The sequence below is a fragment of the Oncorhynchus mykiss genome, chromosome 10 (genome assembly GCF_057628025.1).
Source record: "Oncorhynchus mykiss isolate SJ-2025 chromosome 10, ASM5762802v1, whole genome shotgun sequence".
Classification (NCBI taxonomy): domain Eukaryota; kingdom Metazoa; phylum Chordata; class Actinopteri; order Salmoniformes; family Salmonidae; genus Oncorhynchus; species Oncorhynchus mykiss.
In genome coordinates this window covers 37580935-37592695 of record NC_143031.1, presented here as the reverse complement: position 1 = coordinate 37592695, position 11761 = coordinate 37580935, and the positions used below count along the sequence as shown (strand labels likewise).

The 11761-nt window shown below is 42.8% G+C and overlaps 1 protein-coding gene across 2 annotated transcripts in view; it reads left to right on the top strand.

Moving 5' to 3' along the window:
* Window positions 1-1185: 1185 nt before the first annotated feature.
* The window catches only part of LOC110533816 (bromodomain and WD repeat-containing protein 3), a 33597-nt gene continuing 23021 nt past the window's right edge, over window positions 1186-11761 (top strand). For both annotated transcript variants that reach the window (XM_021618345.3, XM_021618344.3), the window contains exons 1-14: window positions 1186-1384; window positions 1547-1605; window positions 1707-1736; window positions 1917-1976; window positions 4677-4827; window positions 4987-5085; window positions 5491-5651; window positions 5768-5989; window positions 6163-6263; window positions 6402-6472; window positions 6662-6762; window positions 6910-6950; window positions 7038-7142; window positions 7287-7437. In XM_021618345.3, the coding sequence (XP_021474020.3) occupies window positions 1351-1384; window positions 1547-1605; window positions 1707-1736; window positions 1917-1976; window positions 4677-4827; window positions 4987-5085; window positions 5491-5651; window positions 5768-5989; window positions 6163-6263; window positions 6402-6472; window positions 6662-6762; window positions 6910-6950; window positions 7038-7142; window positions 7287-7437 (1386 nt within the window). In that variant the 5' untranslated portion in view covers window positions 1186-1350. The remainder of the gene's footprint in view (window positions 1385-1546; window positions 1606-1706; window positions 1737-1916; window positions 1977-4676; window positions 4828-4986; window positions 5086-5490; window positions 5652-5767; window positions 5990-6162; window positions 6264-6401; window positions 6473-6661; window positions 6763-6909; window positions 6951-7037; window positions 7143-7286; window positions 7438-11761) is intronic.

Genomic DNA, 11761 nt, shown 5'->3' with positions numbered 1-11761 from the left:
TTTTAGAGAATTTGGCAGTATGTCCAACCGGCCTCACAACCGCAGACCACATGTAACAACTCCAGTCCAGGAATTCTACATTCGGCTTCTTCATCTGCAGGATCATCTGAGACCTCCCACCCGGACAGCTGATGAAACTGTGGGTAACCGTCTCAGAGAAGATTAGCTGTGTGCTTCCCCATGGTGACGGTGGGGTTATGGTATGGGCAGGCATAAGCTACGGACAACGAACACAATTGCATTTTATCAATGGCAATTAGAATGCACAGACGTACCGTGACGAGATCCTGAGGCCCATTGTCGCCCCATTCATCCACCACCATCACCTCATGTTTGTTTTACTCCATGTGTAACTCTGTGTCGTTGTATGTGTCGTACTGCTTTGCTTTATCTTGGCCAGGTCGCAATTGTAAATGAGAACTTGTTCTCAACTTGCCTACCTGGTTAAATAAAGGTGAAATAAATAAAATAAAATAAAATAAATGTTTCAGCATGATAATGCACAGACCCATGTCGCAAGGATCTGTACACGATTCCTGGAAGCTGAAAATGTCCCAGTTCTTTCATGGCCTAAATACTCACCATGACATGTCACCCATTGAGCATGTTTGGGATGCTCTGGATCGACGTGTAAGACAGCGTGTTCCAGTACCAACTATATGTCCAGCAACTTCGCACTGCCATTGAAGAGTGGGACAACATTCAACAGGCCACAATCCACAGCCTGATCAACTCTATGCGAAGGAGATGTGTCACCCTGCATGAGACAAATGGTGGTCACACCAGGTACTGACTGGTTTTCTAATCCATGCCCTACTAGTTGTTTTTTAAGGTATCTGTGACCAACAGATATATATCTGTATTCCCAGTCATGTGAATACATAGATTAGGGCCTAATTCATTTGTTTCAATTGACTGATTTCCTTAAATGAACTGTATGTAACTCAGTAAAATCTTAGACATTTCTGCTTACCACAAGCAATGCGTGTTAATGTTCAGAATGAGCGGCGGGGCTCTTAACGAAACTCCCCCATACAGAAGAGGCCTTCATCCAATGACTTTTAATCTTATATGTCATGTAATGGAACTGAGAGTAATCATGATCAAGGGCTCAGTACTGTATGACCTGCCCTCCAAAACCAGGTGGTATGGACACCAAGTGGCGCGTGCTGGAATTGCAGATTTGCTCTCATTGGTCGCGGGAGGGCGCTAACAAAGCACAAGGCGGTGAGATACAGCTAGCTAGCTAGCTTGAGAAAGGAAAAGGCCGAACGCTGCTGTGGAAATAATTATTGTGGCTATTCTACAAATACACATTAATGAATCAAATGTCGGTGTTCTTATCAAGTGATGGCAGAAGAACAGTGTTCAGAAATCGAAGCTGGTGGGTGCTGAGTGTTTATTTCTCTATTAAAATATGAACGCAAACACTTTAGGGCTTATATTAGTTAGCCTAGCTAACTAGTTAGCTAATGTTAGCTGGCTAGTTAGCTACCTGGATAGCGTAGCTATTGAATGGCTAATTAATGCGCCTCTGCATTTTCAGAATTGTATTACCTCATTGCTAGATTTCTCCAGTCGGGACCGTGTAAAAAATCGGCACAGGTACGAATGACAAGTTATATCAAGAACTTTGATAGCTACAATTGCTAACTAGCTAAATAGAACTGAATGTGTGATAAATACTAGCAACTGTCTCTCCATAGATACTGGTTGAGGAACTAGAAGAGTATGAGGTAAGCTGCGCTGCTCTCGTCTGTATTAGCTTGTTCTCACGTTTCGTTTCCGCGATATTGACTGCTTTCTATTTTTATTGGCATGGTACACTTTTATTGATAGAGGCATTAACAGTATATCAAATACATTATTGTATTTGTGGTTTGATGCAATTATTTAACCGCGTGTCTCCCTTCTAGTTGATCCCGAAACGATGGAGTTGGGACGGCAAACAATACAAACGAAACTTCCAAGACTGGGTGAGTGTTATTATAATAAGTTCTTAATCTAATCAGTCCAGTAACCGTTTTCAATAATATAGGTACGTTATATCAATATTTCCCGGCTTTTAAATCTTTGGATTTAATTGATGGATGATAGTGTGTTATTTTCACACCAACTGTGCATTGTAGTAATAGCCGGCATTTGATTACTTAATTTCTGACCAAATATATCAATTTTATTGCCGTTTTGTGTTTGCAAAGAGGAGGGGTTAAACGAGGGCAAACAGAACGAGGCTGTACAAAGGCTTGGAGAACGTCAATCTTAGCATACAGCCAATGAAATCGCAGTTACTATTTGAGCCAGCCGGGGAGAAGAGAAGGATGGTGATTCTGATTGGCCTTGGCTGTCGAGATCGCTCACTTTGTCTGACTGTGTGTACTAACTAAATTCATACAGGCAACAACTACCTGTTTACAACTGTATGACTTGTTATAGAGGGCATATTAATGTCATGTTTCACCCCAGGATTTTTTCGCATTCTTTGGGGAGAACCCTGAATCCAAAATGTGAAAACAACTGCACTTTTGAAGTCAAGATCAAATCAAATTGTATTTGTCACATGCACCGAATACAACCGGTGTAGTAGCCCTTACAGTGAAATGCTTACTACAAGCCCTTAACCAACAATGCAGTTAAGAAAACATTTACTAAATAAACTAAAGTAAAACACTTTTTTTTTTTTTTTTAAGTAACATGATACAATAACAGAGACAATATACAGATGGTACCAGTAATGAGTCAATGTGTGGGGGTACAGGTTAGGCAAGGTAATTTGTACATGTAGGTAGGGGTAAAGTGACTATGCATAGATAATTAACAGTGAGTAGCAGCAGTGTAAAAACCAAGGGGGGGTTGTCAATGTAAACAGTCCAGGTGGCCATTTGATGAATTGTTCAGCAGATCGATCTCTCTTCAACATCAGATGTACAACTTTTCTGTTTACACTATCCTTACGTTAGCTAACTTGGCCTTTGATGTGGTGTGACCAAAGCCACATTCCTGGGGTGCATTCAATATGACAACGGGGTTCAGTGTTTAATTCAACGGAAACAGTACTGAACGACCAGTTGAGCGGTGCAATTATGGTTGCACAAGTTTTGCGATTTCAATGGTCACATCCATATTGAGCAGGCCACACCCACCAAACAGAAGCAAATGTACCTCAAGAAGGCTGTTGAAGAACGATGCGCACCGTCTTGGGGAAACATGGTGTTCAGTATAAACTGTCACGCAATGTAGCAAATGTTGAATTGAACTATACTCAACAAAGATATAAATGCAATGATTTCACAGAGTTACAGTTCATATAAGGAAAGCAGTCAATTGAAATAAATGAATTTGGCCCTAATCTATAGAGTTCACATGACTGGGCAGGAGTTCAGCCATGGGTGGGCCTGGAAGGGTATAGGCCCACTCACTAGGGATTATTATTACAGACAGAAATACTCCTCAGTTTCATCAGCTGTCCGGGTGACTGGTCTCAGACGATCCCGCAGGTGAAGAAGCCGGATGTGGAGGTCCTGGGCTGGTGTGGTTACATGTGGTTCTGAGGCGAGTTGGACGTACTGCCAAATTCTCTAAAACAATGTTGGAGGTGGCTTCTGGTAGAGAAACTATCATTAAATGATCTGGCAACACCTCTGGTGGACATCCGTTCAGTCAGCATGCCAATTGCACATCTGTGGTGTTGTGGCAAACCTGCCTTTTAATGTCCCCAGCACAAGGTGCACTTGTGTAATGATCATGCTGTTTTAATCAGCTTCTTGATATGCCACACCTGTCAGGTGGCTGGATTATCTTGGAAAATGAGAAATGCTCACTAACAGGGATGTAAACAAATTTGTGCACAACATTTTAGAGAAATAAGCTTTTTGTGGTATGAAACATTTCTGGGATCTTTTATTTCAGATCATGAAACATGGGACCAACATTTTACATGTTGTGTGTGCACCTATTAGCGTACTGTAAATACCACAGTATATAGACAAACAAAATAAGGATAGAAATTCTAACTATAAAGTTCATTCTTGCAGGGACATGGTGAGGAAGAGCCATTGTCTTTACACTATACAACTCATGGGGTGGGTATATGGTGTAGATGCCCTGAGGTAGTATGGGAGACATTTCTCGAGATTTGAATGTAACTCTGACTCTTTACACTACGATATTATCTTTCCTGGAACTAGTATGTGTCATCAAAGTTGTGAAGTGTAAAGCAGGACTGGGGTCCATTCGAAGGCAGGAAGTGATTTTCATTTAAAAATCCAAAATTGAAAACCTTTTGAAATAAATGGCTTTTACTCCTCCATTTATTGAAGTATTTTAAAATAGATGGTGCTTTTTCGCATTTTGAATTATTTAAGTTTACTTCCTAAAAATTGACTGCTTTCCATTCGAATTGACCCCAGCCACACTGTAAAGAGGCCTTCATTTGGAGTTGCATATTTTGTGCTCACACTGCACTTTCTGACCTACCGTGTGAATGTTTTACTGACAGAACATAACATCTAACTTATGATGATGAGTCTTCACTGTATAGGTTGTAAATGTAAGATATCTAAGTGGCTAGGGATATGGTCCTATTCCGGTATATTGATGTTGCTTTGATGACGTTTCACTACTGATTCCACTCACACAGGTCTATCTGATGACTGTTTTCCCTCATGTGTCCACAGGTGATCTTGAACCAGCACATCCCTGCAGACTACCTGCTGAGAGTATGCCAGCAGATAGGTCCTCTCATAGACAAGGAGGCCCCACCTAGTGTCCCTGGGGTCCAAACCCTCCTGGGTTTGGGAAGGCAGTCTTTGCTTCGCACAGCTAAAAGTGAGCCCTTGTCTCTTCACTGTTTCTCTCTCTCATCATCAAAGACTAACTAATGTCATAATCCCTACATAGGTATTTGGTTACACAGATGTAGAATAAATGTCCCAGGTCATACAGTCTGTAATGCTTTAGAATCATGCCTGCCTTTTTGTCTGTTAGGTTGTAGCCACACAGAATGGAGCGGAACTGCTGTTGCTGCGCTCCACCGGGGTCGACCCCCAGAACCCCCAGTCAGCTTTGGGAAGCCCCCCAGCATCGGTAAGCTGTGCTTTCAAAAGGAAAATTGCGAAATTCTGGCAATTAAGCCTGAATCAGATGAACTCGTAGACACCATTTTTATGGCTTTGCGTGCAGTATGAAGGAAGTTGGAGGTAGTTTCGCAAGCCAATGCTAACTAGCGTTAGCACAATGACTAGAAGTCTACAGGTACACCAGCAAAAGTACCCTCTAACTTCCTTTATACTTCACACCAAGACAAAATTAGTGTCCACGAGTTCATCTGACTCTGAGTAAGTAGATTAATTGAATCTCACAGTATCCCATTAATAAACATATATCCCTGAAACATGTAAACTATTGGTAACACTACAGAACAATACATATTTAAGTGTTTGTAAATCATTTAACCTCTGCTCAACTGACCTCTACTCTCTCGCCGTCTAGTGTCCATCATGGGTGCTCGCCAGGCTACTGGCACTGCCCGCTTCGGCCATGCTCTGCCATCCTACACCTATCAGCATGTGAAGATGCACAGGCGCATCCTGGGCCACCTGTCCTCTGTGTACTGTGTGGCTTTCGACCGCAGTGGCAGACGGATATTTACAGTAAGAGTCTGACAAAAGAGGAGAGAAGGAATACCAAAGACAGTTGTTGTCAGTTTCCTCTGAAGTGTGTCATTCTCTATGTTGCCGGTGTCTCATTGTGACCCCTCTCCTTCCAGGGTTCTGATGACTGTCTGGTAAAGATATGGTCCACAGATGATGGCCGGCTGCTGTCCACCCTGCGTGGCCATGCGGCCGAGATCTCCGACATGGCGGTGAACTATGACAACACGCTAATCGCCTCAGCCAGCTGTGACAAGGTCATCAGAGTGTGGTGCCTGCGCACCTGCGCCCCCATCACTGTGCTGCAGGGCCATGCAGCCTCCATCACCTCCATACAGGTCAGGACAGCCCTCAGGACTAAGCAATAAGAACCTAGTTACTCCCTTCAATATTCAGGAATTTACCTTCTGCCATGTAAAATATCTTGCATGAAACCTGTTGGTTTTTGACAATGTCATTTTGTGACCCTTTCTGCTTGAGAAATGTGTGTGACGCCCCCTGTCTTCCTCAGTTTTGTCCGGCGGTTAAAGGACCAATGCGGTACCTGGCCTCCACCGGAGCAGACGGCATGGTGTGTTTCTGGCAATGGCACTCGCTCAGCATGAAGTTCGTGTAAGTGTTGGACAGCAGGGTTTGTCTGAGGCAAAACGATGGGATGAGAATGCAATGTTTTTTTTTTTTTTTTCAACCGATCAGTTGTATTGTGGTTTAGGTGAACCTAACCTGTATTGCGTTCTGATTCCTCCTCAGTGACCGGCCAGTCAAGTTCATTGAGCGGTCAAGGCCTGGGGTCCAGATCTCCACCTCCTCCTTCAGCTGTGGTAGGTGGCCACTAATAAACAACATGCTTTGCATTACATTTATTCCACTTCACCTTTTCACTGAATTATGGAGTTAATTATTGAATTCAAATGACTATTTGATCAAGGCAAGTTTTCACAAAGCCACAGAACTAGTTCTGTTTGTTAGTTTAGTGTACTTACGTGTTGTTTCCTTGCTCTTTGAATCAGGTGGGATGTTCCTGGCCACAGGCAGCACGGATCATGTAATCAGGGTGTATTACCTTGGCTCTGAAACACCCATGAAGCTCTCTGAGTTGGACTCTCACATGGTAAGACACAGAGCAGAGAAGAACAGAGATGGAGAGCGACAGACATAAGAGCGAGAGAGGATCAATGGAGCTAGATCATAGAGCACTTGCACTGTTCATAGTTTGTTTCTCACTACTCCTTTTGTTAACTCCTACCTCTTCTTCAAGGACAAAGTTGTGGTGGTCCAGTTTTGTAACAACAGTTACAGGTTAGTGTGTGCAATTGTCTCTTTACTTAGATAAAAACGATTTTGATTTGTTGCTGTGTGGCTTCTAACTGCTGTGTCTGGTCCCAGCCTGAGGTTTGTGAGTGGTAGTCGTGACGGCACAGTCAGGATATGGCATTACCAGCAGCAGGAGTGGAAGAGCATTACTCTGGACATAGCCACTAGACTGCCAGGGTAAGACAATGCTGTCCAGCTGCAATAGTGTCCAGAATTGACATCTGTGCAGCAGCATTTAATTCTGTGCAGCAGCAAATAGGTTTATGTTTCTGTCTCATTAGTAAGTGGTTAGCATGTATTTAACGTATGCGATTGTCACAGGACTGCTGTTGTGAATGGCGAGGACAAGACCAAGCTGGTGCCAACAATGGTGGCCTGGGACCGTGGTGACCGCACGGTTGTCACAGCGGTCTCTAACTACCTGCTCAAAGTGTGGAGCTCCACCACGGGCCAGCTTCTGCATGTGCTATCTGTGAGTAGATGTCTATCTCCTGTTTTTACTATTTTCTATAATAATAGTGAAAATAACACAGAATCATGTAGTAAGTAAAAAAGTGTTCAACAGATTCTTCAAAACAGCCACCCTTTGCCTTGATGACAGCTTTGCACACTCTCTGCATTCTCTCAACCAGCTTCACCTGGAATGCTTTTCCAACAGAGTTCCCACATATGCTGAGCAATTGTTGGCCGCTTTTCCTTCACTCTGTGGTCCGACTCATCCCAAACATCTCAATTTGGTTGAGGTTGGGGGATTGTGGAGGCCAGGTCATCTGATGCAGATCACTCTCCATCTCGGTAAAATAGCCCTTACACAGCCTGGAGGTGTGTTGGGTCATTGTCTTGTTGAAAAACAAATTATAGTCCCACTAAGCCCAAACCAGCTGGGATGGCGTATTGCTGCAGAATGCTGTGGTAGCCATGCTGGTTAAGTGTGCCTTGAATTCTAAGTAAATCACAGATGGTGTCATCAGCAAAGCACCCCCACACCATAACACCTCCTCCTCCATGCTTTATGGTGGGAAATACACATGCAGAGATCATCCGTTCACACACACCGAATCTCACAAAGACACAGCGGTTGGAACCAAAAATCTCCAATTTGGACTCCAGATTTCCACCGGTCTAATGTCCATTGCTGGTGTTTCTTGGCCCAAACAAGGCTCTTCTTATTATTGGTGTCCTTTTGTAGTGGTTTGCAGCAATTCGACCATGAAGGCCTGATTTATACGGAACTCTTGTTAAAGAATATGCACAAAAACACAAGAACGAGAGCTCAACATTACATTTAAACTACTCAATCAGTATGATGAGTGAAGTCTCTGATGGACATTGACTAGAGCAGTGAAGTCAGGCATAGTTTCTGACGTCACTATGCACAGGATTGCTGAGGTTAGAGTCTGTAAGAGATGATCTCTGCCTTGGCTTATATTTCATCACTGAAAATGTCTGTTCACATACCAAGGTTGACACAAACAGTGAGATGCATAGAACCTCGTCAGTGACATTGTTTTGAATAGTTATCCAATCACATCAGACTGAAGATCTATAAGCTCAAGTTGAAGGTCAGTGGGAGCGTTATCCACATTGAAGGTGAAAGGAGAGGAAACCAACAGCATGTCATTTTCCAACACTTTGAAAACTCACCGCTCAAAGCACGCAGCAGCGATGTACAGTGCCTTGCGAAAGTATTCGGCCCCCTTGAACTTTGCGACCTTTTGCCACATTTCAGGCTTCAAACATAAAGATATAAAACTGTTTTTTTGTGAAGAATCAACAACAAGTGGGACACAATCATGAAGTGGAACGACATTTATTGGATATTTCAAACTTTTAACAAATCAAAAACTGAAAAATTGGGCGTGCAAAATTATTCAGCCCCTTTACTTTCAGTGCAGCAAACTCTCTCCAGAAGTTCAGTGAGGATCTCTGAATGATCCAATGTTGACCTAAATGACTAATGATGATAAATACAATCCACCTGTGTGTAATCAAGTCTCCATATAAATGCACCTGCACTGTGATAGTCTCAGAGGTCCGTTAAAAGCGCAGAGAGCATCATGAAGAACAAGGAACACACCAGGCAGGTCCGAGATACTGTTGTGAAGAAGTTTAAAGCCGGATTTGGATACAAAAATATTTCCCAAGCTTTAAACATCCCAAGGAGCACTGTGCAAGCGATAATATTGAAATGGAAGGAGTATCAGACCACTGCAAATCTACCAAGACCTGGCCGTCCCTCTAAACTTTCAGCTCATACAAGGAGAAGACTGATCAGAGATGCAGCCAAGAGGCCCATGATCACTCTGGATGAACTGCAGAGATCTACAGCTGAGGTGGGAGACTCTGTCCATAGGACAACAATCAGTCGTATATTGCACAAATCTGGCCTTTATGGAAGAGTGGCAAGAAGAAAGCCATTTCTTAAAGATATCCATAAAAAGTGTTGTTTAAAGTTTGTCACAAGCCACCTGGGAGACACACCAAACATGTGGAAGAAGGTGCTCTGGTCAGATGAAACCAAAATTGAACTTTTTGGCAACAATGCAATGGCGTAAAAGCAACACAGCTCATCACCTTGAACACACCAACCCCACTGTCAAACATGGTGGTGGCAGCATCATGGTTTGGGCCTGCTTTTCTTCAGCAGGGACAGGGAAGATGGTTAAAATTGATGGGAAGATGGATGGAGCCAAATACAGGACCATTCTGGAAGAAAACCTGATGGAGTCTGCAAAAGACCTGAGACTGGGACGGAGATTTGTCTTCCAACAAGACAATGATCCAAAACATAAAGCAAAATCTACAATGGAATGGTTCAAAAATAAACATATCCAGGTGTTAGAATGGCCAAGTCAAAGTCTTTTTTTTTCTTTTTTTTTTCCTTGCAATTCTGTTGTTTGCTGAATGCAGTTTTGTAAAAAGTCTTTGCTGCTTTTGCGACTGGGAAAGCAACTCTTTCGATGCACTTGCCCTCTGCTCAGAAGACATTCCTATATTTCTCTGCATGCTTCGTCTGGAAGTGTTGGGACAAGTTGTAGTCTTTCAAGACAGCGATGCTCTCTTTGCACACTAAGCACACAGCTTTGCCTGATACACCAATAATAAAAAACAATTCAATGTCCAGCCTACATTCATTGTCTGCTTTCCTTTTCTTTGAAAAACTAACTTTTGCGCAATTTCTAGCTAGCTACTATTTGTAACTGCAACGTGTGTGTCAGCCTGTCAGTCACTGTCTGTCCTCGTGCAGTTGTTATTTATATGTGCCTTCAAAATAAATCTCATACAAGCGGTGGGAGTTAAATCATGACACAAAGGCGAGTATTCATTGTGCTTTTAATTGGAATAACAAATATGTTTTTCTAAACTTTACTATCGCAAATTCTTTGATCTGTGCATGATTCCCCGGGTCATATTGAATCAGGCCGCATACGGCCCCCGGGCCGTGCTTTAAGGGTCGGTAAATCCGGAACATTTCAAGAACTTTGAAAGTTTCTTCAAGTGCAGTCGCAAAAACCATCAAGCGTTATGATGAAACTGTCTCTCATGAGGACCGCCACAGGAAAGGAAGACCCAGAGTTACCTCTGCTGCAGATTATAAGTTCATTAGAGTTACAAGCCTCAGAAATTGCAGCCCAAATAAATGCTTCACAGAGTTCAAGTAACAGACACATCTCAACATCAACTGTTCAGAGGAGACTGTGAATCAGGCCTTCATGGTTGAGTTGCTGCAAAGAAACCACGACTAAAGGACACCAATAATAAGAAGAGACTTGCTTGGGCCAAGAAACATCTGTCCTTTTTGGTTTGATGAGTCCAAATGTGAGATTTTTGGTTCCAACTGCCGTGTCTTTGTGACACGCAGGCTAGGTGAACATGTGTTGTTCCCACGGTGAAGCATGGAGGAGGAGGTGTGAGGGTGCTTTGCTGGTGACACTGTCAGTGATTTATTTAGAATTCAAGACACACTTAACCAGCATGGCTTACCACTATCATGTGTTTAACAACAGGAAAATTACCCAACACACCTCCAGGCAGTGTAAGGGCTATATGACCAGGAAGGAGAGTGATGGAGTGCTTTATCAGATGACCTGGCCTCCACAATCACCTGACCTTAACCCAATTGAGATGGTTTGGAATGAGTTGGACCGCGGAGTGAAGGAAAAGCAGCCAACAAGTGCTCAGCATATGTGGGAACTCCTTCAAGACTGTTGGAAAAGCATTCCAGGTGAAGCTGGTTGTGAGAATGCCAAGAGTTTGCAAAGCTGTCATCGAGGCAAAGTGTGGCTACTTTGAAGAATCTAAAATACATTTTGATTTGTTTAACACTTTTTGGTTACTACATATGTGTTATTTCATAGTTTTGATGTCTTCTACAATGTAGAAAATTGTTTGCATGAGTAGGTGTGTAAAAACCTTTGACTGGTACTGTACATACTAGATACAGGTAACTGCCAAAATAAAGGAAACACTAGCAAAGTATCTTAATAGGGCATTGGGCCACCATGAGCTGCCAGAACACCTTCAATGCGCCTTGGCATAGATTCTACAAGTGTCTGGAACTCTGTTAAAAAGAATACTACACTCTTCTTCCACAAGAAATTCCATAATTTGGTGTTTTGTTGATGGTGGTGGAAAACGTTGTCTCAGGCGCCACTCCAGAATCTCTTTCAAAGTCACTGAGATATCTTCTAGCCATGGTAGCCAAAATAATGGGCAACTGGGAATTTTATCACATGACCATAAGCATGATGGGATGTTCATAGCTTAATTAACTAAGGAACCACACCTGTTTGGAA